The sequence below is a fragment of the Mustela nigripes genome, chromosome 12, assembly GCF_022355385.1.
Source record: "Mustela nigripes isolate SB6536 chromosome 12, MUSNIG.SB6536, whole genome shotgun sequence".
NCBI lineage: Eukaryota > Metazoa > Chordata > Mammalia > Carnivora > Mustelidae > Mustela > Mustela nigripes.
Window position 1 is genome coordinate 11,543,776 of NC_081568.1, and position 27,675 is coordinate 11,571,450.

Here is a 27,675-nt window from a genome sequence, read left to right on the forward strand (position 1 = left end):
CGGAAGCGTCCTGCGCGGCCTCGGAAGCCGGCGGGCTGTAGAACGGCGGCGGCCGCGGCCGGGCCCCCCAACGGGAGGGGCCCCGGATCGCTCGGAGCGGCGGAACCGCTGTGGCGCCCCGGCCGCCGGCGGTCCCATGAGTCGGGGCACCATGCCCCAGCCCGGAGCGTGGCCGGGCGCGAGCCGTGCTGAGAAGCTGGTGCGGGAGGCGGGGGCCGCGTCTCCGGGCCCCACGAGAGCGGCGGCGCGGGAGGGCGGGAAGGCGGCGGCCGGCGGGCAGCCGCGGTCCGCGGTGCTGTGCCCCGCCGAGCAGTGAGTCGCGGGGCGCGGCGGGGGCGGGCGGGGGCGCGCGGCTCGTTCCCCTTGGGGAGGCTGGGCGTGGGCTGGCCTGGGCTGGGGGGTAGCCGGCCGAGAGCCCTTCGCACCCTCGGCTCTGGGTAAGGTCGGCGACGGAGTGGAACTCAGACACTCGTGTCCAGTCTTCGTACAGAATGTTTTCCCGCAGGGCCCGGGGGCGCACAGTTCTGGTCGTCCAGTGCCCCTGTTTCTACATCTGCATAGCTCTGAAGTTAAAAGAAAGCTCCAGGAACTTGGGAAACAAACCGGAAAAGCGTACTGTTCTAACTCAGTGAATCTTTCCTCCGACCTGGTTGGGGAAGTAAGGTTGCTTCTGTCACAGCCAAAGGAAAACTGAGCCATGCGACAAGTTGGTTCTCGAAGGGCAAGTCGCCGCTGGCTGAGCGCTCCACCTGTTGAACAGACTTTGGTCGGAGCCTGACCCAATTCTCTTTTGCCCATTAACGGCTTAACTAGCTGTCCCCCTCCCCCTTTATTTTTAGATAGGAAAGGCAGCGCTGGTTAGATCAGTTGTTTAGTGAATTGTGAGGAAGGCAGCCCAAACCGGAGGCGTGGATATTTTTAGCAAGGATCTGGGAGTGAGGTGCAGGCAGAATATAGACTTGAAGGCGAACTTTTCCTATGCTTTCAGGTTCTAGGCGCATGCAAATGCCTTTGAATTTCAGAATTGATGAAAGCACTCAGATAACCATTCTGACAGCTTAATTGGCTGGCAAGCTGAATTGTAAGGTGTGTTCAAATGTGATCCCCCTGCCCCCTTTGGCCAAGGGGTCCTTGGTGGGCCTGCTGTGCAGCTCGTGTATTATAATGACATTGATGTGCACAGTTCTTGACCATGGCTGTTGACCTTCTCATTTATTGAGCACCTAAGGCCTCTGGAATGGTATTATCCACACTTAGTGTGTTCATGGCTACTGGGAAAGATTTGGAGTAGGCAGTCTCAAACTCCTCTACCTATGCGGGTAACCTAGGTGAGTGAGGCTGGCCAGGTGTGGACCATGGGTTTCTGGAGAGCTGTGTCCATCACTGTTGGGGTCAGAGTCCAGGAGGTTCTACGTTCTGCTTACTGAATTTTCTGTATTTCAAGAGTCCAAATGTCCTGAATTTTTAATGAAATATCCTGATTTTTAAAGACTAGCATTTTGTTCTTTAACTGAAACCACTGTGCAGGCCCAGGTGGGAGCTGATGTTGGTTTGCTCTTTGGGTTAGAAAACGACCTCAGACTCCACAGAGGGTAAAATAGAATGGGTAGGGCGGGCGAGAGGGGGTGTCTTCTGCTTCTGCCCCTCCGCAGCCGGTGCTGGTTACTAACTGCTGCTGCCTTCCTCTTGCCCTGGTGGCCAGTGATGTAACTCCCTGGTTAGAGACCCTGCCCCTCAGAAGCAGCACCTTAGCCTTGAGTGGAGCATTCTAATGCCCCTTCTAGATGCAGAAACTTTGAATCTAGAACCATGTTTCTAAAAGTATGTATAGTTATTTGGCAAGTTTTTGGATGTGGTTTCCAGAGTCAGAACCTGGGGAAATAGGCCGTGGTGGGAAGGAGCACTCTTCCTCAATGAAAAGGTTTGAGACACACCCCTTAACCGCTGTCAGTAGATTTACAGACTTCGTCTGAGAGGAAACATGGGGGTGGGGGGACCAGCCTAGGTTTGTCATCTTACCCAGGAGGAAACTGAGTGGTGGATTCCAGAGGTCCTTCTTGACCAGGGAGACAGGGAGTAGGTTTCTGGGCCACGTTCCCTGAAGCTTCAATGGGAACATACCCATCGTTTTCTGGCTTTCTTAGCAAAACCAGGCAGAGGAACATGATTTATGACTCTCCCCTTACCTCATCTAGCTCATTTGAGAACCGGGGTTGGTTGGCATCCCCTGGACAGACCCTAAGGATGGCTCACAAGATGGCTTACGGTCTGATTTGAAGAAGTCTTAGGTCACACCAGATTTGGTTGACTTTTCTTGGAGCTTCCTCACTGTTTCTGTGAGCACACCTGCTCTGCACTATCCCCTGCTCACCCCGCCCCTGCATTTCAAACTGAGGCTGTGTCTGTTTCTTGCCCTTAGCTAAATAAGTTACCATTCCTGAGGACCAAAATGGTCCTGAGACATGGTCAGTGGCCAGGCTAGACGAGCTCAGGGAACTGAGAAGCATGACTACTTCAAGGCCGGTCTTTGCCTGCCTGATGGTGCAACATAGTTTGAATCTAGGGTCCATAGGCTTGTTGTATGTGGTGGGGAGCATATGTCTGTGAACCTCTCTGAAATGGAAGGTGAAATTTGATGTGTATTTCTTTTTCTGGGCGGAGATTCTGATGGGAGCTATGGATTTTCAAAAGGGCTGTGCACAACGAGTTTTTAAACCATTGTTCTTGGATGTTGCTAATATGCCGTTGCGGGAGTGTGTTTTCCCACTCGTCTCACTCCTTAGCTCCTGTGGGGTATGTTTGATGGGGTAACAGCCATTCCCTCATTCTCTTGCCCCTTGTCCAACCGGGAAGTAAAGACTGTTTCAAACCTCATGGTTGAGGATATCTGGGTTGTCCCCAGATACCTCTGGAAGTCACGTGGAATAGCACGAGCCAGTCATGGAAAGTCCACTCGCAGAGGGGGGTGGAATTTTGGCTTGGGTGCCGGTACTTTCCTGCATGGGATGTGTTGTTCACCCATCTCTACAACCGCGAAGTGGTGGAGAAAGGCTGGGTTGAGTGGCCTTTGCTTTTCCTCTACCTTTTTGGGAAGATACATTGGTGTCACAGTGGTTGACACTGTCTCACCAACACTGCCTGGGTGATGGGTCTTCTGCGATAGGCCAAGTTAAGCATGAACTGCAACGTTCGAGTTCAGAAAGCTGAACAAAGCCATACTTAGCTTTTTTAGACAACTAAAGGGAACTTAATGCAAATGTTCATAATGGTGAGAGATTCCAATCTGTCTTCTTAGTTTTGCATATATGTTAGAATTGACTTTTTTCATATTACATGTTGTATCAGAATTTGAAAAATTGGCTCTACAGAAATGTCTTGCTTCACTGAGCTCTGTGTTTTCAGTTGATAGCTTTTGTTCTTGGCAACAGTATAAGTGTCTGTATGTAGTAAGCATTTTAAAATTAAATTTTCAAACATTTTATTGTTATGCAGTTCTTTGAACAGAGCAAGAGAGATTATAATGTGGTCTGCAGAATCATATAATTTATTCAATCACATATATTGCCTCAGTATTAAGATATTTCATCTCTAGCTTAAAAGAAAACCAGAGCTTGAAAATACACACTTTAAAATAGCAGTGTGCTAAACTAAGAATTTTCTAAGTAGAATGTATTGGATTTTGGTTTTAAAATTTAACTCAATTATGTAATTGAGCCTGACTCACGTGCCATGGTCCACAAGAAATCAAGTCATATTTAAGACTTTGGCTTACTTTTCTAGCTATCTGTATGTTTTCTAGAAGGAAACCTTTTGCTGTGGTGATCATTTGAGTCTTTGGGTTTCAGTGGCCTGTTGAGTGCTAAACAGTAGACACTTCCCATCCCCATCCCAAGTTGACATATAAACACAAAAGTTTACTAAATTTCTGAAGCTGGTCAGTATCAACAATTTTTATCTTACAATGCATATCCTTTTTCTTTTCATTATTTCACTATCTTCCCTTCTCAAAACAAAAAATTCAAACCTCTAGTTTAAATATAATAAATATACAACAAACAAATAATACGTAAATATAAAATATAAATAAATATATCTGTGTAATATATAAATATTTTGTCACTTTCAGCCTTAATATTTTGATACTTAAACAGGTTAAAGCAATAGATTATTGAGTCAACTATTTTCCTAAGTAAAATTATTATTTTTCTTGTTCTCACCTCTCTCTCTCTCTCTCTTTCTCTCCAGCTGGTTGTCCTTATGTGGGATGACTATTTCATTTTGGCTGTTAAATATCTTCTTTTCTGACCATAGTAGTTGAATGTATTGCTTAAACTTAAAATTTGTTCTCTCTCCAAGAAATTACAGCTTTAGTATCATTTTTATGGTAGCCTTTAAAAGCCATATTACAGTTTCCTTAGTGGCCTTTTAAAGTTAGCAAATGTCCTTGGATATTGTCCTTGGTGGCCAGGGAAGTTAGCAAACATTTGTGTACAGGATCTGAATGAAATCTGGTTGTGGTTAAAGTAATTTGAATGCACTCGGGCCTCCCATTCACCCATTTCTGCTTTGCTGCTTTTGTGTATCTTGAATCAGTGCTTTTAATTTCCAATAATCTTCCTTTCTACTCCGTCTTCCCTTTGCATTTAGTTCTCACGTTGATTTCTTTTCGTTCCATTCCTGCTGGCCTTCGTGGGAATTTGTATGTGTACAAGAGAGGCTTGTTCAGAGAACTTCCTCTGGGCACTGGTGTTGCGCTCGCACTTGGGTTATTTTGCAGATTAAAAAGGAAGAGGACAGAGGTGGAGCTAAGTGTGCCTGCAGCGTAGCCACAGAATTCGCTTGAAGTATAGTTTTTAACAACACATAGATTCATAGTCTCTTAGAACTTAAGACCTGGAAGAGGAACCATGTACAGACCTTGTCTGCTCTTCTCACTTTGAAGATGAGAGAAACTAAGGCCAGGATTAGGGAAGTGGCTTGCCCAAAGTCATGCTTCTGATGATGACATCAAGAAAGTGGTTCACTTTGATGCTTGTTTTGTTGGACCAGAATTTCTCTCCTATTTGATAAAGCTAAGGAGGAGGCCAGAAGGTATAATGAAGTTAGTAAAAGAAGAACTAACATATTTAGTCACTTTTTATTTTAGGCATTTGATGTGTAGTCCCTGTGAATCTGGTTTTGGTTTCTTTTACCTCTGGCATGACAGCATACATTTTACGTGGAATCTCATGGGGGTCAGAGAACGTGGAAAGTACCTTTTCCTAATACGTTCCCTCAGCCCCACAGTATTTAAAAAAAAATGGGCACATCCATACCCATACCATTACCTTTATTTAAAGAGAAAAAAAGGAGTAAGAAATGACCATTGGGAGAATATTTGTTAATACTGTGCACCAGTGGTGTAGTTTGAGAACGGCTAACTTTTGGGAGAGCTCATATTTTACATGTGTCCTTTTTCACAACAGTCTTTTGAGGTGAGTTCTCTCACTGTCCTTTTTGTGGTGGTTAAGTTTAAGTGGTTAAGTTTAGGCTCCGAGAGGTATAGTTACTTCCCTTCCATGGCCACACAGGGCTAATGAGGGCCAGAGCGAGGAGTCGTTAAAAGCTGACCTTGTAACGTCGGGGTCCCTGCTCTAGCTCCGGCACTCTGCAGCCTCGTCACCCAGCCGCGTGTGTCCTGATGTCGTAGGCAGTGAGTCATTCCAGCAGAGGGAGTGGGTTGAGCCAATCACAGCTGTAAAAGCGTAGGCTAGTGTCGGTCAGGTGTTTGGACCGAAGGGGGGTATGTGTAGAGGAATCTTGGAATCCAGGCTAGCTGGTGGGTCAGGTCCACAGATAGACGTCGCTGCTTATTTGAGAGCCAGTAGAGGGTTTCGGTGAGGTGGGGGAAGGGGGGGGGTAGCAGATGGCTCTCAGTATCCCTTCATCTTTCTCTTATTCCTCTCGCCTCTTCTTCCTCTCTCCCCCTGCTGTGCTGAGCCTTGTACCGGGAGCTGGGCTGTCGAGGGAATTGGGAATGGGAATATCTCAGGTCGTTTGCTTAATTCCGTACTTGTTCCTAATCTTACTAACTCCTTCCTGTGTCTCCTGGCGCCTGGAGCCTCTGTCTGGTGTGCAGGGCAGGGCGGGCTGTGCAGCCATGGGGAGCAAGTATAGGGAATTGGGCATCTGATTACACTTAATGTGTACTTTGGCCAGTTTCCTCCTTTTCAGCTCTGGGGGTCTCCTGTACCCTGAAGAATGCTTGGCACTGCCAGTTCCTGAGCCCCTCTAGGGTTTTCTGCAGGTTTACCGTCTTAACTGTCCAGCAGATGTTCCTCTGCTGGCGTGGAGGCTTTCCTGTCCTCGGTCATTTACTGTTTCTTTGTCCCTTTTTGGACTGTTTGGGTCTTGTGGTTTTAGCAAAGATAGGTTTGGTATTTCTGTTTCTCCTCCTTGTCGAGTTGTGGCTTCTCATGAGGGGTAAAGGAGATATCTTTTTTCAGTCCTTGTCTGGCAGCTAGTGGGCTTTTCTATTCTTGTTCACTCACTAGATGGAACTAGAGACTTCAGGAACCTACTGTATAAGTACCAAGTCGATCAGGGTGGCGGCCCTTCATGTATGTGGGAGGGACGTGCTCCACGGAGCGGGGCTGGTTGCTGCAGTGTGGGCCGGTGTCAGGGAGCAGGAAAAGCCTCGGGAGGGTTTTCAGCTTTGGGGACTTAAAATGATGGATGGTCTCCTATCCTTGTTTTTAAAGCAGTGATTGTAAAATTTGCTTGTGACATAATCAAGCACTTGGCCTGCATTTCTGTGTAAATACTTTTATTAGTGTTGTCTCCATTCTTGGAACTTGATAGCATCGCGACGAGGCTTCATTGATAAGACGCATGCTAGGATGCTTACGAATGCAGCTGAGCTCCCGTTCACAGACCTTCCAGTTCAAGTGGCCTCAGAGCCACGCAGCCAGCGGAGTGATGTGAAAGTGTCACATTTAAATTAAGAAGCTCTGAAGTGAAACGATAGAAGCATGAGCGTCCAGAGTTTAAGATCCATATTTTATCAGATCATCATCATGTAATATGAAAAAAGCTACACTTTTCGTGTCTGATAAATCTTTTAAGCAAGTGCTTGTTGTAACGGGAGGGAAATGTCAGTGCAACACGTTTTTGAAATGTCTGATTTGGTGTGATTTCAGTGAGGAGGACATGTATCGTGACGCGGAAGAAATAGAAAAGGAGAAAGAATTACTTACACATGAAAAAGGGTTATCAGGTATGTTTGGAATCATTTTATTCATCCAGTTCTTACTGTTTATAGTAGGAAATGCAGTAGGTCGATATGGCCCTTTTCATAAAATGCTGGGATGTGCTTCCTAGGAAGCATTATGCGTGTGGTCTGAGCTGCGTCTGATCACTCATTTTGCTGGGGCCGGTTTGGGGAGTACTGTTTCTCAGGTTTTAAAATCGCAGCGCAGATATTCTCCCTGTGTCGTTTACATCCACATCACGTGTGCCCCTGTGAGGGTTTGTTCGCTCTCTTGACGCCGCCCTCTAGTTCTGTGATTTCCGTCCGTTCTTGGAGGGAGAGTTTGGAGTTGAAATGCACTTTCCATTTCAAGTGGAAGGACTTCTTGGGAAGCTGGCTCTGTGTGTCTTTGCACACAAATGGCCTTGTAAGAAAGAAGGATCCTGGGATCAGTAGTGGGATCTCTCTCGCTTCATGACCTTTTATCTGTGTTTCTGCTCAGTCACACCTGCTCTCGCCCCCCAGCTCCTCGGATCCCGCACCCGTGGGCCCGTTGCTGCGAGGAGGAGGCAGGTCCCCTGGCCGCCTCCACTCAGGCAGGGCCGGCTGGGCTGTCTGAGGAGAAGAGCCCCCTCGCTTCCCTGGCTGGCTCGGGCTGAGCCGAGGGGGGATGCTGCGCTTGGGGATCCGCCATAAATGACTCACAAGTGACATTTTCTCTCACTACCTGTGTAACGTACATGTTCCGGTTCGTTCTGAGCACTAGCTTGTGTTTGGTTTACGGTTCACAAAAATATTGTGTGTGTGGAGTTAGGAACATATGATATAAAGTAGGCTTTTGGGTCATTTTGAGGTTTTTCTTGAGTCGTCCTCACAATGACTTGGCGGAACTCTTGACTGGGGTAGCCCCGTGGACCAGCTTCTCTGTAGTTGTCCCATCAGGAGTTTTCCCGGGCCACCTGTCCCCATCCCCCATGGAACCGCAGAGGATGCTCCGTTTCTGCTGCCACCATCGCACCCCGTTCGTGACGACCTTGGAGTTGCTGTTAGTCATAGCCCTGAGGAGACGGTGCTGTGTGTCCCATTGCAGGGACCTCTTGCTTTCTCTGTCACTCTGCAGGTGCTCTGCTGTGGTTCACCCTGTCCTCGGGGGAAGCCCTCCCTCTGCAGGTGTGTCAGCGGCTGGGGGAGCTGTGTCATTTCCAGCTTTCGCCCGAGGTTGCACCTCAGTCCTTCTGGGGTCATTGCCCTTCCTGAAACAAGGTCCTTCCTGAAATAAGTGCTTCTGCAAGGAAGGGTCTGTTCGTGGGAAGCCCTGTTTGCTTGCAAATTGAGTCTCAGCTTGCTTTTTAAGAACTCCGGATGAGCAGGTTAATCTTTCCGAAGATAAGGCAGTTGACAGTTCTGCAGTCAGACTGATCCTTCGTAGATAATGTGTCCGTTTTTTCTGTCTTCTCTTTGTCTTCAGTATTCTGCGGTTTCTTTCTGATGTCTGTTGAGTGTGGACTTTTAAAAGCCTACTGCTTGAGGTCTTCTTTTGGAATCCCTCCATGCCTAGTTTTCATTAGTTTGGGAGAATTCGCACCATTATCTTCTTTTCTTATTCTCCCTACTTACTCGTTTCAGAACTCTGAGTAGATGTTTGCTCACCTGCTTCAGTCATCTGAGGCTCTTCATGACATGCTCTTTCATAGCTACATATTTTTAAATTATTTATTAGGGGCGCATGCATGGCTCAGTGGGTTGAGCCTCTGCCTTTGCCTCGGGTCGCGATCTCAGGGTCCTGGGATCGAGCCCCGCATCTGGATCTCTGCTTGGCGGGGAGCCTGCTTCCTCCTCTCTGCCAGCCTCTCTGCCTGCTTGTGTTCTCTCTTTCTTTGTCAAATAAATAAATGAAATCTTTTTAAAAATTATATATTTATTTGACAGAGAGAGACACACACAGTGAGGGAGGGAACACAGGCAGGGGGAGTGGGAGAGGGAAAAGCAGGCTCCCCACCAAGCAGGGAACCCAGTGCAGGGCTTGACCCCCCCAACCCTGGGATCATGACCTGAGCCGAAGGCAGATGCTTAAGGACTGAGCCACCCAGGCGCCCCTATAGATATTTTTATTGTGTAGCCTCTGTTCCATTCTGGGTAGTTTCTTCAGATCTCTTCTCTCTTTTTTTTTCATTTTTGGAGATGTTCTGGGGGCGCCTGGCTGGCCCAGTCAGTGGAGCTTGTGGCTCTTGATCTCAGGGTCATAGGTTTGAGTCCCACATTGGGTGCAGAGATTACGTAAAGTCTTAAAAAAAGACAAAAAAAGAAAAGAGATAGAGAAGTGCTATTTTCTCCAGATTTGCCTGGCTCTGTTTTTGATAGTTTTTTGCCCTTTGCTCATGTTTCTTGCGCCTTTTGTTTCGTTACGTATTTAAGACCTACTCCTTTGGGTCTCATAATTTCATTCGCTGAAAATCTTGGCGGGTCTAATTATGCTGGTTGCTGTTTTTGCTTACTTTTTGTTTTTCAAAGTTTGAATTGAAAGCTCAGCTTTTGCGTATCTGCGGAGGGCTTGTGCAGTTTGGCCTGAGTGGGAGGCTTCGGCCTTATTCCTGTTGGGCACCCACCGTGTCACCTACCCTGGGCCACATTATGTCAGTTTCTAAAATCGAGTTTCCAGGGTCTTGGAGCTCGTCTGAATTCCTGTCCTGACCCTGTATGAGAGCCAGCCTGTGGTTATGAATTCTCAGGGAGACTTCCTCTTTCCCAAGCCAGAGCCCAGGCCAAGGCCGAAAGTTTTCTTATGCTCTCTGTTAGTAAAAAAAAAAACAAAAACAAACAAACAAACAAAAAACAACAAACACTCTTCGCTAACAAAGATGTCCCAGGGTTGGCGAAACTATGGCTGCCTGGCCAAATTTGATGTGCGACCTGGTTTTAAAATAAAGTTTTATTGGAGCTTCTTTTTTACCTATTGTCTGTGGAGCTTTCACATATGGTAAAGTTGACTAGTTGTGACAGAAACCTTATGGCCCTCAGAGTCTGTGTTATTTACTCTCTGGCCCATTACAGGAAAAGTAGATTCTTGCCCTGGTCCACCCTTTAACCCTGAGTTCTGGCTTTCTGAAGTTCAGTTTTAAGTTCCCATCTTTCCAGGTTCTGAATCCTTGTCTTTGTCACCATACAGTGATTAAGGACCAGACCTCCTGGTTATTTGAGCTCCTGATTACCCCTCTGGTTTTTAGCTTCTCCTTTGGGGTTGTTTTGTTTTTGACATTTTTAATGTTCTTTCTTAGAAATAGTAACAGTCTGCGTAGTTTGCATTTAAACGGACGGTCGTATACTGTGACTGTCCTGTAGTCTGACGTTTTAGGTCGGGGCTGCCTGCCCTTTGCCTCCATCTTCTATCCTGCAGGAGGGCATGCAGAGGCTGTCGGAGCCCTTCTCCCCAAGAACAGCAGCGGGGCGGCATTTGAAGTATCATTTTGGTGGCCGCAGCTGTGTGGGCGTGCCGTTTCGCACTCCACTGCCGCCCGCAGGCCCCTCGTTCAGCAGGGCTTACGGCTTGTGGCTTGGCCTCCTAACCCGGTGAGGTTCCCCTGCCTCCTCCTCTCAGTTTTGAGGCGGTGGAGCTGCCCACCGCGCCCGCGGGCCAGGGCTTACCTTCGTGGGGGCAGGAATGAGGACTGCAGGCCAGGGAGCCGGAAGGCTGCACTTCGAGCTCGTGAGGTCCTTCTTGGGCTGGAAACGTGCTCTCTGTTCAGGCTCGTAATGCCTCCTGGTGGAAACATGGTCCCAGTGATGACCTCAGTTCTGGATATTTGCTCTTCCCCCTACTTTGTGGGGAGGTGAGTGAGAAGACACATGCAGGGAATTCTTCCTTCCGCTGAGTAGACCCTAAAAAAAATGTTTCTTAAATCTAAACACTGATGGGTCTGTATTTAGGATCGGCTGTGTGGCTCCAGTATTTGTGGTCTCTGCATAGTGTGCTTCAAGGGTGTGTGTCCCTTGTACGCCAGTCCTAACTTCCGCCGCAGAATTGTCTGTAACCTGCGAGGAGGACTTCATGCTCCTCACTCCATCACACCCTGGCCTGTCGGTGCCCGTGCTCTTTCCGTCTTCAGTCGCTTCCCAGTCTGTCCAGGACAGGATCTGGGTCTTCACTGCCTTGGTAACCCTGGTTTCTAGCTCAGTGCCTGGTGCATGGTAGACATTCAGTAAATATGTGTCGTTAATTTACGTCTTTCCTCAGGAGTAAGTACATTGTAAGGTACTTCTGTCTTTGTATCTTAATTTCCTTGCTAACATTTACTTCTTCAGTAGTTTAAAAAGGAAGTCAAGCTATGCCTGAGAATTACTTCACTTTTTTCCTAAAACACACATACCCGTGTGCGTGCGTGCACGTATACCACGAAGTCAACCCCCAAACCTTGTATGCTAAACAAAGAGAATCTAAAGCCCATTTATTTTATTACGTGATTTTTCTGATTGCAACTTGGATTTTAAACATCTTACAAGAGTCAAGTGAAGTCTGTAGCTCAGCTAACATTTAGAGAGCTTCATTAGTTTCTGGCTTATTAATAGTTTGTAGCCTTTTGGGATGGGGGCAGAGTATAAATAAATAAATACACATTTTTTAGTAGGTCTTATCTCTTTGTATAATGGATATAAAAAAACTAAGTAACAATCATTAGGTGTATTTTTTCATAGCTCAGACTCCTGCACGGTGGGTTTGAGTGGAATGATACGCACATCGTGTCAGTGAAGCTCCGAGCACTGAGGACACAGCTGAGATACAGAATAAACCCTTGGCCTCAGAGGAACTCGTGCTTTGCTGTGTTTGTGGATGTGGGTGGGAGTGGGAGTTTAGGGAGAAGTGGAGAAAAAGAAACATGTGAGGTGTTGATCAGAGCGTAGAAGAAAAACAAAACCGTGTAAGGGGACCAGAGTGAAAGTGTGTATGTGTGACATGATATATGGGTTTTGGGTGACGTTAGAGTGGAGACCTGTAGGGAGTGCCGGAGTCCGGCAGTATGTGGGAGAGGTCCAGGGGAGGCCACAGGTCGGGCCGGAGCAGTCAGTGTGAGGAACGGCAGGAGCCGAGGCCAGAGAGGCAGTGGCAGGGGGCACGCAGGACAGGAGGCCCCTGTAGGAAGTGAGGACATCGCTGCCAGTCCCCGGAGAGGCTCTGGAGCTCTCAGAACCCACGAGTGGTGGCAGTTGTCTGAAGTTTTAAACGCATCGCTCTGGCTGCCGCGTGGAGAAGGTGTGGTGACCCGGGAGACCCACTGGAAGAGCTCCGGGGAGTGAGGGGATGGTGGTGGGTAGTGGCGGGATTCTGGAGCGTTTTGGAATGAAGGTAGAAGGAGAGTAAGCTGAGTAAAGCAGTGCTGCTATTCTGATGGTGCTCTGTTCGTTGCTCACCCAACCCCCTTTTGATTCTTCTGCAGAGGCCAGGTTAAGTGTAGCTCCTGAAATGGACATCATGGACTACTGCAAAAAAGAGTGGCGGGGAAATACACAAAAAGCCACGTGTATGAAGAAGGTATGATGTCTAGATACACAAAGTTTCAAGTTTTAAAGTAGTCTGCATAAGTGATTACGTAATATGTCCTTTTATATTTTTAGATGTGGTTACAACAACTGTTCTTAGACTAGGTAAATATTGGTGTTCTAATTCTAGAGATGAGGAAACGGACTCCAAAGGTAAGGAGCTTGTTTCGAGTCACAGTGTTAATATAGGGCCAGCTTTAGCTGTTCAGTAACTCCTTTTCTTTGAAAAATACGATGCTGTGCTGTTCACAGTTGGGCCAGTCATTGGTTGTCCTCTTGGGGTCATTTGGGAATCTCTTTCTCGCCTTTTGTGTTAAAAGCATTAGGGATGGGACCAGCAGATGCCATCCGAACTGCTGTCCCTACCTGGGTCTGGTCTCCTGCCCTCCTGTCCGAGGGGCCTGGGCTCTCCCACACTTCCTGTGCAGAGGGATCTGAAACTACTTCCTTTGTTTAAGGTGTCCCTAGAGCTGCCCCTCCCGGTCCCATCACGTGATTGATGACTCTTAGGGAGGGACTCCCGTGAGGTGGTCCCGCTGTGGCTGGGCTGGCCATTGTTCAGCCGGGCCCCCTCCCACTACACGCTGGTCGAGCCCACCACCCTCTTGGTTCTGCCCTCGACGGACCCTGAAGCCAACATTCCTTAGTGAGTGGAACGATGTGAAATTGCTACTCTCTGACCATTTCTGAACTACAAAAACGGCAGTTTCGACCTAAAACATCCACCACCTCTTAGAACCTCTGCGTTTATCCTTTGCTCATTTTTCTCTTGGGACTATTTACATTATGAATTTAAATGTACTTCTTTTATATTAGAGACACTGACCTGTCATGTTTGATAGGAATATCTGTTTTGTTGTTTACATTTATATTGTTCAGGATTTAAAATATTTAAATATTTGTATATATCTGTGCTTTTCCTCAGAGCTGTTTTTATTGAAAACAGTATGCCCCTTTCACATGTCCTGCAGCGCTCCCGCCTGCCCTGAACTTGGCCGGCCTTCTGAACATAGTGGCTGCTGCAGTCTGAGAGCCCGTGCTAGCTTTGCTCCCTGCTGGGTCTGAGCTGTGGGCTGGCTGTGTCTCGGGCACTGGTAGGGAGCTCAGTCATGAAGTGCCTGGGACGATGATTGTTGACACTTGTGAGGCTGCCTGCTGAATGCGTAAATTCTGGCCACTTACAGATTTTCCAGACTTGAGTCCTGTATCAAACTAGATAACCAGGTGGCTGGATACCTAACATATGTTTTCTCATCTTTTCCAGAAATGCTTTCCCTGACTTCCAGTTTTATTTTATGATCTCAGCCTCTTTAAAGGATCTAACAGTTGGCACCTCAGGGTCCATAACTCGAAAGTATCTCTGAAGTTATCCACATCGTCCATATTTTGGAACTCACGCTAAAACCCTTTCTCTGTGATTTTAGTTTGAGGGAACGGTTTGGCCATGTCGTCGGACTCTTCCAGTGACCAAATAATCAAAGGCACATCATTGGACCAGGGTCACTTTGGGACCCATGGTAGTAATGAGAGCATCTCAGGGGCCTCAGTTTGGATCTCAAGTTCTTTTTTTGTCCCTACTTGTCTTACAGTTAATTTTGTTTTGGATATTCTTTTGGAAGTAAGTTTGTATAAACCCAGATTTAATTTTTGAAGTCTGAAATAGCACGAGTGAGTTATGCATTTGGAAAATGCAGTTCCGGTTGGGTCAGCCGTCGCCAGTATTCCCAGGGTGACCAGGAGTTCGCCCAAGGGAAAAGGTGTGTCACTGGCCTTAGTATGTTGTAGCGATTGGAGCGTTGAATGAAAGCTCGACTCACACCCACTGAGGTCATCCTATGACTCGAACCTCGAGAACAGCTAATAACGAGGGCCCAGTGCTTGCGCAGAGTCTGCATGGCGCCTACCCCCCGACGAGGGCCATGCTCCTTCCTTTGTGTAAGTGCAGGGTAGAAAGCAGAGTCTCAGGTGACGGTCACGGCGGAGCAGGAGGAGCAGAAGGGCCCTCAGAACGAGGCTAGTGCAGTGCAGAAGGCAGCAGGTTGATCTGATGCGCCAGCATAATCCCGCCAGAGAAATCCGGTTGTCCCGTGCCTGTGGCCCATTGTATGGTGGCTGTTTTCAGAGGATGCTTCACAGCGGTTCGTTTGGATGACTGTTCTGAGTCACTCAACATTTTCATGTCCTCGTTTTGCTTCCAGACCAAATGACACTTAAAATCCACTTTGTAAAGAGTCTCATAGAATTATCCAGACATCTCCTAGCATGTGGACTGTTTTTGCTATACCGTGGAAACTTGGGATTTTTACAAAAAATTTTTAAAATACAGAGATATAAACTTAGTACTTCTCTCTGTTCTTTCCTGTCTCTTCATTAGAGTTAGGGTCACTTTTAATGCAGATTAACCCCCTCAGGATGTTGGTTATCAGTAAGTGAGTATTATAGCAGTTGTTTAGAGAGGGACTTGTAACTCCTGACCTCGGGGTTGGCTAGTGTTTTCATAATATTTGATATATTTTATTAAATGGTAATTTGTAATTATTGGTCTTAATGATTATTAATGTTTATTAATCTTGATTATTAATAATCATTAATAAATGATATATTTATGTGTTCCTGTGTATTGTATCTGTTACATATGCTGATGTTTTATACAGTATTAACATTTGGTAATTTCTTTAGACTAGTAAAGACAGGAGTTAGAATGGCTTATGTGAGGGACTCAGCCAGCCTTGTTTTCATCCTTCCGGTGATCAGAGGCATGTATTTTCCCATAGGAATAAAGCTTTCTGTACGGTCTGAAGTCAGTAATGACCATTTTGAGTTCTTTGATGCTTTTACCCAGGGCTATGAGGAAGTGTCTCAGAAGTTCACCTCCATCAGACGCGTCCGTGGGGATAATTACTGCGCGCTGAGGGCCACGCTGTTCCAGGCGATGAGCCAGCCAGCGGCACTGCCCCCCTGGCTGCAGGACCCGGAGCTCACGCTGGTACGCTGCTGCCGCAGGTTTGAGTCCACCGTGTTTCCGATCGTTTTTGTGAGAAAGCTCCCTTCTCAGCCCGGGCCGGGTGCCGGTACTGTCCGCAGTGTGACGTCAGCATGCGGCTTGATTCGGTTTTGGGTGGCAGAGATGATTTTCCATAATAAAGTGACCAAGAATGATTGCAATGTACCAGAAGAGAAACGTGGTAAAATGTATTTGAACGGTTCTGCCGAATTCGAGAGCTGGTGTTTGTGGTCTGTAAAAAGCACTTCGGGGTTGTTTGGCTTCAGTGTTGCTGTCTGCAGTAAGTGCGCTGTACGCTGTTCATCTGAGAGTCTTGGCGGGGTTATAGAATGCACATTCTGTGGTTTCCGCTCCAGTTCAAGAAATGGGCACTTTCTGCTTTGTGCTAAGAGGATCAGTGTAGGGGGTGGCGCGTGTCACCCCGGGAGGGGCTTCCTGGGAGGTCAGGGTCATGGGATGTGTCCCGTGCCTGGCCTTAGTTTTAAATTGGCAGTGTGGTAGTGGTGCCCTAGGGTGTCGTGTCAGTGTGACTTGTGTCTATGACCTGTGTCAGATGAAGTCACGTGATAGGTTGGCTGATAGAATATCTCAGAGCGTCTGGTGGGCAGAACTGATAGTAAGACGTTCATCGGAAGAAAATTGGAAGCGCCGTGCTTAAACACATGCGTGCACGCGCACACACACACACACACACACACACACAAACACACCCACACACCATAGACATTAACAAAACCCAAGAGTCCTCACAGTGGGAGATCTGCCTTAACGGCAGCTTACAGAGGTCATCAGGATGAACTGATTGGCGGCTCACAGAGGCCAGCAGGGTGGATGGATGGCATGCTCAGTCTGAGCCCACATGGCGTGTGGCTGGCAGTGAAAATGAAGCCTTGTCTTGAACACGTCTGAACCACAGGCAGTGACCGTCCCATCTTGAGCTGCGCTGGTTAGACCCCAGCTTGAGGGTTTGTGCCCGTGTCCTCAGTACAGATGGGAGTGTGGCCGACATGATTCCTCTTGTTCGGGAACTGTTGAAGGAGCCGGGGTATTTGCCTGGAATCAAGATGCTTTTAGAGGAAGCTGGTTGTCCTCTAAGCCTGAGATTAGGTACACGAGAGGTCACATGGCCTGAAGGGCACAGGCCGTGGAGGCCTTTGCACTCTTATTCTCGTTCTGGCCCTTCTGCCGGTCTTCCCTCGGAAAGCCCAGCTCCGACAGGGGCCTGAGCATGTGCGTGATGGGACAGCGGGACTGGCAGAACCAGGCGTGCAGACGGAGGCGGGGGTGTGGCTAATGGAGGCCACGGTGTGCCCCTTGGTGGCAGGGCACCTGGACCACCTGGCCTCCGGAGTGGGATCTCCCCATCTCCAGTACTCCTTGTGTGACTGTGATAAGTAACCTCTTTACTATAAAGTATATATTTGGTAACATACTTGCTTAAGACAGGCAAATCAAGGGATACTTTATTGCTGCCAAACAAGACAGTCCTACAGGAATTGGGGGATGAAAGTCATTTCTTACTCATTTTCCTGATACATCAGAGTAAGATGTGTCCCGTCATAGTAAGTAAAACCCTGCGCTTCCTTCAAGCCCGTGCTACATTTTTTGTGTTAAAGATGGCATAGGCTTGCCATGGTAAACACTTGGGGCAGAGCCAGTGACAGTGGGTCTGTCCGCATTTACCCTGATCCTTGATCCTTCCAAAATGCCCAGGGCCTCCTCTGACCACTACCCCATGCCTGGCGACAGTCTTCTGTCCTGGTCGGTTGAGAGCACAAGCACCTTTTGTTATTGTGTGTCCATGGGGCTTCTAGAAGTGTGGGAATGCTGACCGCTTCCAGGGACACAGAAAAGTAGCTCTCAGCAGGCAGCTTGAAGGGAATCTAGTTTTGCACTATTAGGGCCTCCTGAATGGCACTGGCTCTACATTAACCCATCTCGTCTGCTTTTGGGGTCAGAGAGGTCCTGGGGCACCTAAATTTGTGGGTGAGTCTGGACTGAGAACCAGCGTCGGCCGGTGGCCTGTAGGCCGTGCACTTCTGGGCATCTCTTGACCTCATGGAGAATTTGGGCAAGCCCACAGAAGCCCTGCTTTGTCACTAAGGCACAGGCGCCCTTTAGCTGGCTGATATGCTTCTGTTTGCAGATCAGAATATGTTCTCTGTAGCATTTTGCCATTTTCCCTCTCTTCCAGAATGTCCTTGGTTTCAGAACATTAAAGGGAAAGAGGAAAGCTAGACTAAGAGAACTTCCCCTTAATCTGAGCTCAGTGAAAGAGACCCTTTTCCTGCCCACACTCGTCTCCTCTGGCCCGGCTTCGTCCGCATCCTGGGAGGTGGAGCTTTGCCCTCGCTGCCCATCTCGTCCTGCCCTGCTTGGGTTCCCTTGTCCGGGTCCCAGTCTCCGCATTTAACTGCACTTGATCTTCTGACCCTGACGCCAGCATTGGAGGTGGCTTGGTCTGACTGTTCTTAAACTTGAGGGCAGTGCCTTGGTCCCTGAGAGGGAGTGTCAGTCAGGGCAGGGATCCTTTGGTTTCCAGGTTTACCAGGTTATAGAGCGTCTCGATGAGCAGGCGATACCTGGGACAGTGTTTGTTTACTGGAGCTCTTTGTTTGTGAGTTATTTTGGGGGACACCTCTCTGTTACCCCACAGTCCTTTTAATCATGGTCAGGATGTCAAGAGTTAAAGACAGCTTCCTGGAGAAAGCAGTTGGTTTTATAGTATAGGCACAAATGAAATTCCATCGAAGCTAATTACCAACCTTATTTTTGAAATATTTCCAATCATGGTTTCTTGTTTAAATCTCGTTACCTGCTTAAATCTCTCTTATTCTGACAAAAGCCCCATCTCTTTGTGTGTCCTAGAAGAGTGGGTGTGTATGTGTGTTCTGTGTACCGTGACTCTGGAAAGCATTCAAGGTTAGATCTCCTTTTCTATTTTTGAATTAATCATTGCAAATGCATTATTCTTTTCTCAGTATTTCTTTCACACACCTCGTTTTTTGGACTTTCCCCAGGATCTCCACATCTCCCAGAGGCGTACAACCCTGAACTAGGTCATTACGCTGGCAACGGTTTGCCCAGTGTGTGGAAGGAACGAGGTTTCAGGGTTTCGCTGTACGTAGTTAGAACTTGGGGCTCTTCCAAGTGGTGCAGTTGTGTGTTGTGACTGCTGCTGGGGTACGTGCAAGGTCACGTGAGGCTCCAATGGTCTTCCAGGCTTCTCTCTACCCCACTTCTCAGCTGACCGTCTGGTATTTCCGCTCCGCACTCTTCTTTGTGCCCAGCTGTGATTTCAGCTTATCGCCACTTGGGGGCATTTTAGGTTCTGGTGATAAATCTGAGAACCCGAATGGAAGGTTCCCTGAAGAACCACCTACCTGTTGCGGAAATGCTGGGCGCTGTGGGCACGGAGCTGGGCTGGTGGTGGGGAGAGCGCAGCCACTCCCGACTTAGTGTAAATCACCGTCACCGCGGGAACTTTCCCGAAGAGCGGGGTATACATCCCTGCATGGTGCTGGCTTTTGCGGAAACGAGACCACCTTTGTTTCCCAGGATGGCTGCGGGTTGAGAAGCTGGACCTGGAGTCACCCTTTGTGAAGGGGCCTTTGGAGGCTTAGATTCCCTGGGAACTGAGCACAGGAGGCCTCATTTAAAACTATTTTTGACTGTGAGACAAGCCTGCGTTCCACGTAGGATGCTGTAGGAATGAATTCTTCTCTACTGATCGTTTGACTCCGTGGACTTTCTCTTCCTGTCTGAGTGTTTCAGCAGTGAAGGGACGTGCCTGTGCCCAGCCTTATGATGCATTTTCTCCTGACACACCCGGGACTTGGGGGAAGGCGGGTGTCGGAGTTCCCATGCTGTCATCCGTCCTGTTGTGTCCCAGCTTGCCTTGCAGACTCCAGATTCTGTGGATGATTAGGGGAAAGCAAAATAAAACATGGTCCAGGAAAAAAAAAAAAAAGGAACCGAGAAGGAGTAGCTGAGCTGTCAATTCTTTAATGAGCTGAGCCCCTGCAGCTGTTAACACCTTGTCCCACCCCCCCTTCCCTGCTGTGGTTTTGTCACACTGTACTGATGAGGCAGTTAAACTAGAGACACATTGTTTTTGTGAATATTGAAGCTTTTGAGGATATGTGGTAATATCGGAAGTTAGGCCATATTTTTCTAATCAGGAAAGAGTCAGGTTTTTACTTGATCCTGGACCATCTGTCCTGCCCGAAGCGCCTTCCTAAGTCGGGCTTTAGGGAGTGGCAGGGAGGCTGTCCGTGACCCCAGTAGCTACCTGGGTGGTTTGTGAAGACGTGTCGGGGATGCTGCTTTAATGTCCCCCTTGCAAAGTGCTGGTGGAATGTTCTGGGTGTGGTGGGAGCTGAGCAAGGTAGATTGTGCCTCTGTTATCTCAGCCGGAACCACCATGTCTCTCCAGCAGACAAACGTGCGGGAATTAATTCTGGAAACAAAGGTAAGTTTTGTAGGCTTTGTGGTTTTTGTGGGATCCTGTGGTGGATTTCTTGGAACGCTAACACCTCTTTTTCTCTCTGTTTCCTGATAATCCAGTTACCGGAAAAGCTCATAAGCAAATACAACTGGATCAAGCAGTGGAAACTTGGACTGAAATTTGAGGGGAAGAGCGAGGACCTGGTTGATAGAATTAAGGAGTCCCTCACGCTGCTAAGGAAGAAGGTTTGGAATCTGTAGTGTTTTTTCCTCTGGGAAGTGGAAAACTCTTACTCCTGATCGTCCCAGCAGACCACTTCTTAGTCCTCACGGAGTGCATTGCCAAATGTCCATGGCAATTTAAATGAACATAAACCCTTCCTGTGAAGTCTTTGGTAAAATCGAGAAATAACGACACCATTTATCATGTTTAGTGAAACGTTTGACTTTCTTAAAAGGAAACCTTAAATGTGGTCTTTGTTTTAAGTCATACTAACAAGTTCCGGGGTAGTCTGTATTTAGTCTCTATTTCTTAAGAGTATTATCAATGACGTGAATGCGTATTTATAAATTCTTTCCAACTATGTTCATGTTTTAAGTTTCTGTCCCTGTTTACTAGACTTGTTTTCATTTCTGAATGATTGTCAGAAATTTGTCTTCATTTTTTTTTTAAGATTTATTTATTTTAGAGCATGAGTGGAAAGGGCAGAGGGAGAGGGAGAGAGACTCTCAGGCAGACTCCCGCACTGAGTGTAGAGGCCAAGGTGGGGCGTCCTTGATCTCATCCTGAGATCGTGATTGGAGACGAAACCAAGAGTCGGATGTGTAACCGACTGTGCCACCCACGCATGCCAGTAACTTGTCTTTTGAAAAGTGTCCTGAGGGTTTCTCTGAAACAGAATTAGAGGGCACACTGATTCCCAGTGATTTGGTTATTAAAATACTCCATTTCTGGAGTACTCCATGGGTTTTGGAGGTCCTGCTTGGACACTGGCCCATGCGGACTGCTAGGTTGCTTGCCTTAGAAGAGCTTGAAGCTCTCCCACCAGGAACCCAAGCTGAGAGCCTGCTGATTGCTTCAGGCTTTGTAGATGGCGGGGAGCCTGGTAAGGAGGCATCAGCCGGCCTTCAGGAGTCCTTTAGCGCTTACCCCGGGTGTTGATCTGTTTCATCCAGTGCGGTCTGCCCCCCCGTTAGACTTTCAGCTCCATGAGGATCTGTCCTGCTCCTTCCTTTTCACCCAGTGTCGAGCACCAAGCCTGCCCACAATAGGCATTTGGTAAATACATTCTTTAGTGAATGAACTGAGGGCCTTGACCTTCTAGAACCTAGTTCTTATTTACAAACATAAGTGTTTCATGGAAAGTCTAGCAATTAAAAACTTGTGACAGGAGAAGGAAACAGGGATTCTTTGTATTCTCTTTGCCTTTTGGAATGGAGCATGGGGTTTACAGGGGCTGGGGACCCCAGGATCTAGGGTAGGTGAGAGCTGAGAGCAGGGCTCTGGCTTTGTGGGTGAACAGGAAGGCTCTTCAACTCAGCCATTGGTGACAGTTTCTTTTTCATCTCTTTTAAGGTCTTGTGAAATTGTAATTTTTGCTGTATTAGCTATGTGTGCTGTAAACAGATCCTTATTTTGGGGAACGGTTTAAGTGTTTCCAATTTGCGGTAACATTAAAATTATTTATTAGTAATCTAAGCCAGCATTACTAGTACTTCCTGTGTGCCAGGCTGTGCGCTAAATGTTTCACATGTTATTTAATTCTCCTAAGATGTTGCCATATTATCCCCATTTTAAAGATGAGGAAACTAAGGTCCCGATGTCTGTTAATGCCCAGCAAAAACCACCAGCTGCTTGGTAGCAAGGCCTTCATTCCATCCTGACCCGTAACTCTAGAGCCATGCTCTTGACTGCTGACTGGGTTTACTTCTGGAAAATAAGAGATGCTCCAGCTTTCAACCACATATAGTAGAGAATCCTGTGGTATAGTCATTACCATTAAAATTCACTGTTGAATTTAGAATTTTAATGGCTTTCTGAGAGGAGCAATAGTTACTGGTTATTCATAAGGACTAGTTCGTGTTGGTATCTCTCGTCTTCATTCACTTTAATTTAAAAGCACATGTATTTATAGAGTTTTCTCGTTCACTTAAAGTGTTCGCCTGTGTTAGCTGTATTCCTAGGACTCTGATTTTTTCTTAAGCAGGAGTCCATAAAAATTTCCTGCGTGGATGTATTCATTTGGAACTCCATGTATATTTTTAGGAAGTTGGAAGGATGAGTTCAGTAACCCTAACGTTCAGCGGCCCGCACAGGCTTCCTTGCTCATCTTCACTTTTGCAGGTTGGCTTGGTGCTTCTAGGTGCTAAGTGCTCCCTCCCGTAAGCCCCTTAAGGGGAGGTATAATTTTAGCTACCCCCCACCAGCTGCACACACAGCCCTCACACATGCACCTTATTCGCTCCTCCGGAAGTTATTTCCGATTGGTCCAGTTTCATTGTCTTGGAAGTTAGGGCAGTTGAAAGCTCCATCGCATGGCATCAGTGCTTCTCCTTAGTGCACTGTACTTTTGTTTCATACTAATGGGGGAGAAGCTGATTAAGGAATTTGTGTGGTCTACAGAGTACCATTGTTTGAGCTAGAAACTTGAATGTTGTGAGCATGGGTACATGACCCGTGGTCGCCTACTTTTGAAAATAATTTTGTGCTCGTAGTATGAAATATACCAGGGGTTTTTAGAGCAGGCGTTTAATTGTTACGTAACTTTCTTGTTGTAGTGGGCAGGCTTGGTGGAACTGAGAACAGCCGAAGCAAGGCAGATAGCTTGTGATGAACTGTTCACAAACGAGGAAGAGGAATATAGCCTCTATGAAGCTGTAAAATTTCTAATGCTAAACAGAGCCATTGAACTATATGATGATAAAGAGAAGGGAAAGGAAGTACCATTTTTCTCCGTGCTTCTGTTTGCTCGGGACACATCGAATGATCCTGGACAGCTGCTAAGGAACCATCTAAACCAGGTGGGACACACCGGTGGCCTTGAACAGGTGAGTTGTGCCTTTGAATGTGTTTTAGTCCGAAATGGCAGCTTTAATCATTAAACATTGTATCACAGCTTTTGTAGGTCAAGAATTGGAGCAGCATAGGTGTGTGGTTTTGGCTCAGGGTCTCAGGAGGGAGCAGTCTTGTATTGTTCAGGACTGCAGTCACCCGAGGGCTCGACTGGGCTGAAGGATCCACTTCCCACATGGCGCAGCACCCGGCTGCTGGCAGCACCCTCGGGGGTGGTTAGAAGGAGGGTTTAGTTTCTTGACACATGGTGGGCCCTTCCATAGCACTGCCTGAGTGTCCTTGGGAAACAATGGCTGGTTTCTCCCAGACAGTGAAGTGATCCAAGAAAAGGGCAAGGAGGAAGCCACAGTGTGCTTTACGATCTCATCTTGGAAGTTACATAGTGTTATATACACCATTAAAAACAAAGTCACTAAATCCATCCCATGCTCGAGGGGAGAGAGCATCGGGTCCCACCCACCTTATCAAGTGAGGAGGCAGAAGAATTGTGGGTCCATTTTGTAACCAGCACGTTGATTTCAGCCTGGACTTGCTTCCGCAGGATGCTGGATGAGATCAGCACCTTGCACCTGGCAGGCTACAAATAAATGCAGCAAAGGGTCTTATTATTTAATCATGGCAGCCAGAGATGTATTAGATAGTGTCCTTAAAAATAGAATTGGAGTCACCTTGGCCAGTAGAGACCAGCCTGCTCTGGGATCTTTTACACATATGCTAAGTTTGGAGTTCTGCACACAGACCCAGACCCAGTGTGCTCCTGTCCCCTGACACCACACCCACCCTGTCCTGTCTTTGGTGTGTGCGCCCTGTGTCATCTCAAAAAGCTTAAGTCTTTGTTAGTGGAGTAGCCAGCTACAAAAGTAGCATTTAAGGCTGTCCATCCAAAGCGCAGCCTCTGTGATATGTAGTAAAGGGGAAAGGCTCATGGTCACGGCCCGGTCAGGCAGGATTGAAATTGAAGAGGACCGCTTCAGACAGTATCTGCGCTCAGAGAGCATAGGCTCCTTCTGTCTCCGGAACGGCAGCCCTTCCCTTCTGTACAGAGCCTGGGGCACGGTGGTTTGCGTGTTGGACTGAAGTGTGTTCTTGAAGAGTCCTCACAAAATCTGTAATGGCGAGTCCCATTTTTAAAACATAACAGCTGTATCGGGATATACTTTACATACCAAACAGATGATCCTTTTGAAGTGTGCAGCCAAGCGGTTTTTAGTGTGTTTATAGAGTTTTGCAACCATCGCTGTAATCTAATTTTAAACTGTTTTATCACCCTAAAAAAAACCCCTATACCAGTTGGTACTAATTCAGCCTCTCCTAGCTCTAGGCAGCCACTAGTCTACTTTCTGTTTCTGTAGATTTGCCTATCCTGGAAATTTTGTAAAAGTGGAATCGTATAATATGTGGTCTTTTGTGGCTCGCTTCTTTCCCCTGGCTTCATGTTCTCAAGACTCGTCCATTTTGCAGCACATGTCCCGAACAGTATTCCAGCGAGTGGACAGACTGCAGTCCATCAGCTGACAGACGTTTGGGGTCTTTCTGCTTTCTAGCTACTATGAGTAATCCTGTTGTGTGGACGCATGTTTTCATTTCTCTTGGCTAGATACCTGGGATATACTTCTTTTGTTCTATAGTTGAAGTTCATGTAACATAAAATTAACCATTTTATTGATTTTTTTTTTTTAAAGATTTTATTTACTTGACAGAGAGAGATTACAAGTAGGCAGAGAGGCAGGCAGAGAGAGAGGGGGAGGCAGGCTCCCTGCTGAGCCCCATACAGGGCTCGATCCCAGGACCCTGAGATTGTGACCTGAGCCAAAGACAGAGGCTTAACCCACCGAGCCACCCAGGCACCCAAAATTAATTATTTTGAAGTATATAACTCAGTGGCTCTTAGTACGTATATCAAGTTCCAAAATATTTTTGTCACCCCAAAAGAAAACGTGGTACCTGTTAAGTAGTTATGCCTCATTATTATCTGTTTGATGATAACTGTTCTAGTGGGAGTGAAGGGGAGTCCGTCTCCCTGTGGTTTTGGTGGGCGACCGTCTGAGGACTCTTCATGTGCTCATTGTCTACTCGCATATCCTCTTTGGATTAATGTCTTTTCTGTTCAGATCCTTTGCTCAGTTTTCAAACTGGTCATTTTTTTAAAATTGTTGAGTTATAAAAGTTCTTCATATATTCTGGATACAAGTCCCTTAACAGATGTTTAGCCCACTTTTGTCGGTCTGCTTATGTGTGACAAGTGTGTAGAGAAGGCTGGGGGCCGGGCCTGCACAGAGGAGGAGAGGTTGCTGGGTGGCCGGGCCTCGAGCTGCCCCAAGCTCGGGGCTGGAGCAGGTGGCGAGCCACACCTGGCTTGGCGGCTTCCCTCCGCACAGCTCTCTGCTCTCTTCCCCAGGTTGAAATGTTCCTCCTCGCCTATGCTGTGCGCCACACCATTCAGGTGTACCGGCTCTCCAAGTACAGCACGGAAGAATTTGTCACCGTCTACCCCACCGATCCGCCCCTGGACTGGCCGGTGGTGACGCTGATCGCCGAAGACGACCGGCACTACAACATCCCCGTCAGAGTGTGCGAGGAGACGAGTCTGTGAGGGGTGCGCCTGGGCAGCGCAGCCTGGCCATGCGGCCGAGGTACACAGGCCACGCTTGGCTTGGGCCTTGGGCCTCCGGGTCTCTTAGAATGGCCTGTGGGAACTCTTGGGCCCTGTGAACCAGGCTGGACAGGGCTGTTCTGAGGACAATTTCTGATAGAATTAACCGAGTGTTTTCCCTCATCTTGGATGCAGTACGTTTCAGGGGCCTTTAGAGCACTTTGTGGGAGGTACAGACTGCGTCTTCTCCATAAAGCAAATCTCTGGTATCAGAGGAGACTCATTTTGGAAAGAAATGTGTTCTTTATGTCTCAGAATCAAACTCTTTTTAATTGTAAACTGGCTCTCCGTTTTTTCTAACATAGTAATTTTTTGTGTTGGTGATAATGGGTGTCTGTAGGCCCTTCCTGTGCACTTGAGCTTACGTGACCTAACTCTGGAGGGCGTCTGTCACCAGGGCAGTCATCACGGCCTCTGATAGTCTTGTTGATCAGTGGTTTGGATTTACATATTAATTAAAGCTATTCTAAACAGATTGTCTTACAGGAGATTAAAAACTGGGTCCAGAAAGGAGTTACTAAAAGGAGAAGGAGCCACACGCAGGAGGGATGCGATGGCACCTGAAACCTCTGACTGAGAACGTGACAGGCGCCTGAGGTCACGGCCGCAGCTGGTCTGGTGCCTCGTGCAGGTGCTGTGCTGTCAGCTGGGGGCACGGCTTGGAGCTGAGCTCCGGCGTCGGGCTGTGGATGATTCTCGGGCTCACAGGTGCGCCACTGGATAGTGAGAAGAGCGCAGCGATCCCCCAGGTCTTTGAGAGGAGGAAGCCAGGGCCCCGGACTCCAGGCCCTCTCATCTGAGCTCAAGGGTGGGGGGAAGGTGGGTCTAGGGCTTCCTGTGCCCTTTCCTCGGGATGTTTTTGAGGGTGCTGCCACTGCCAAGTTCGTGTTCCTGCCGGGGGGTGAGTCATAGCGAAGTGTCTTAGATTTTTCTTGAGTAAGGTGAAGCGGAAGCAAGTAGAAAATTAAGCACACAAGTGGGGCTGAGCGCATCGGTGTGTGATTCGATTTCGGGAGGCCTGAGGGAGGAGGGAGCGTACCTGTTGGTGAGTGATGCCGCCTGGAGGCCTGGTTGGAGTCATCCACGGGGGGCGTAGGCCGTGTCCATGGTTCCCTGGGACCAGACACATCGCTGCAGTGCTGTGTCAGCAGCTCCTGCCTGGGCTCCGCGTCTGTGAAGGTAGCAGCACCCTGAGGCACCAACCTTTATTTTATAACAGTTACAATCTTGATTTGGTTCAATTTAGTGTAGTTAATAAGCTATCACATGTTTGGGGGGAGTGGCGGGCCTTTTCTGAAGATTTAAGTTTTGCTTTATACTTAAAAATTAAAATTCTTTTGAGAAAACTCAGAGGACATACAAAACTATGCAGACTGTTACATGAGTATTTTCCCGTTACCTCATCCATGACCCCACACTTCGGGAGGTGTTCATTCTTCAGACTGTTTGAACTGGGTTTTGCTCTGAATGTGCTGAGTGCATTGGAGAGGCTCTGTTTTTCACTGTGAAACGTCATGGTGCCTTGAATAAGGAGGTGCCTAGAAGCCAAATTAAAGAAATAGTAATGACTTCTTACTGGCTTTGATGCTTCATTTTAGTATTTGTAATTGTACAACAGTAATGCTTACTGTTCATTCTTGAACATTTTTAAAGCAGTTAGTGTTTGGGCGCGAGGCAGTGGGGGTCTCTGTCCTCCAGGGGGTGCATTGAGTCTCACTGTTGGTCCACACCTGCTATTC

The 27,675-nt window shown here is 47.6% G+C and overlaps 1 protein-coding gene across 2 annotated transcripts; it reads left to right on the forward strand.

Annotated features, from left to right (window-relative positions):
- Positions 1-27,511, forward strand: OTULIN (OTU deubiquitinase with linear linkage specificity). 2 transcript variants are annotated; one of them, XM_059416924.1, is made up of 7 exons: positions 1-312; positions 7,179-7,255; positions 12,658-12,752; positions 15,603-15,746; positions 20,331-20,456; positions 22,989-23,258; positions 25,682-27,511. In XM_059416924.1, the coding sequence occupies exons 1-7, from the start codon at positions 137-139 to the stop codon at positions 25,874-25,876; spliced, it is 1,083 nt and encodes a 360-aa protein (XP_059272907.1). In that variant the 5' UTR covers positions 1-136; the 3' UTR covers positions 25,877-27,511. The 2 variants fall into 2 exon arrangements, with proteins under 2 accessions (XP_059272907.1, XP_059272908.1); XM_059416925.1 differs by having other exon boundaries at positions 181-199.
- Positions 27,512-27,675: the final 164 nt, after the last annotated feature.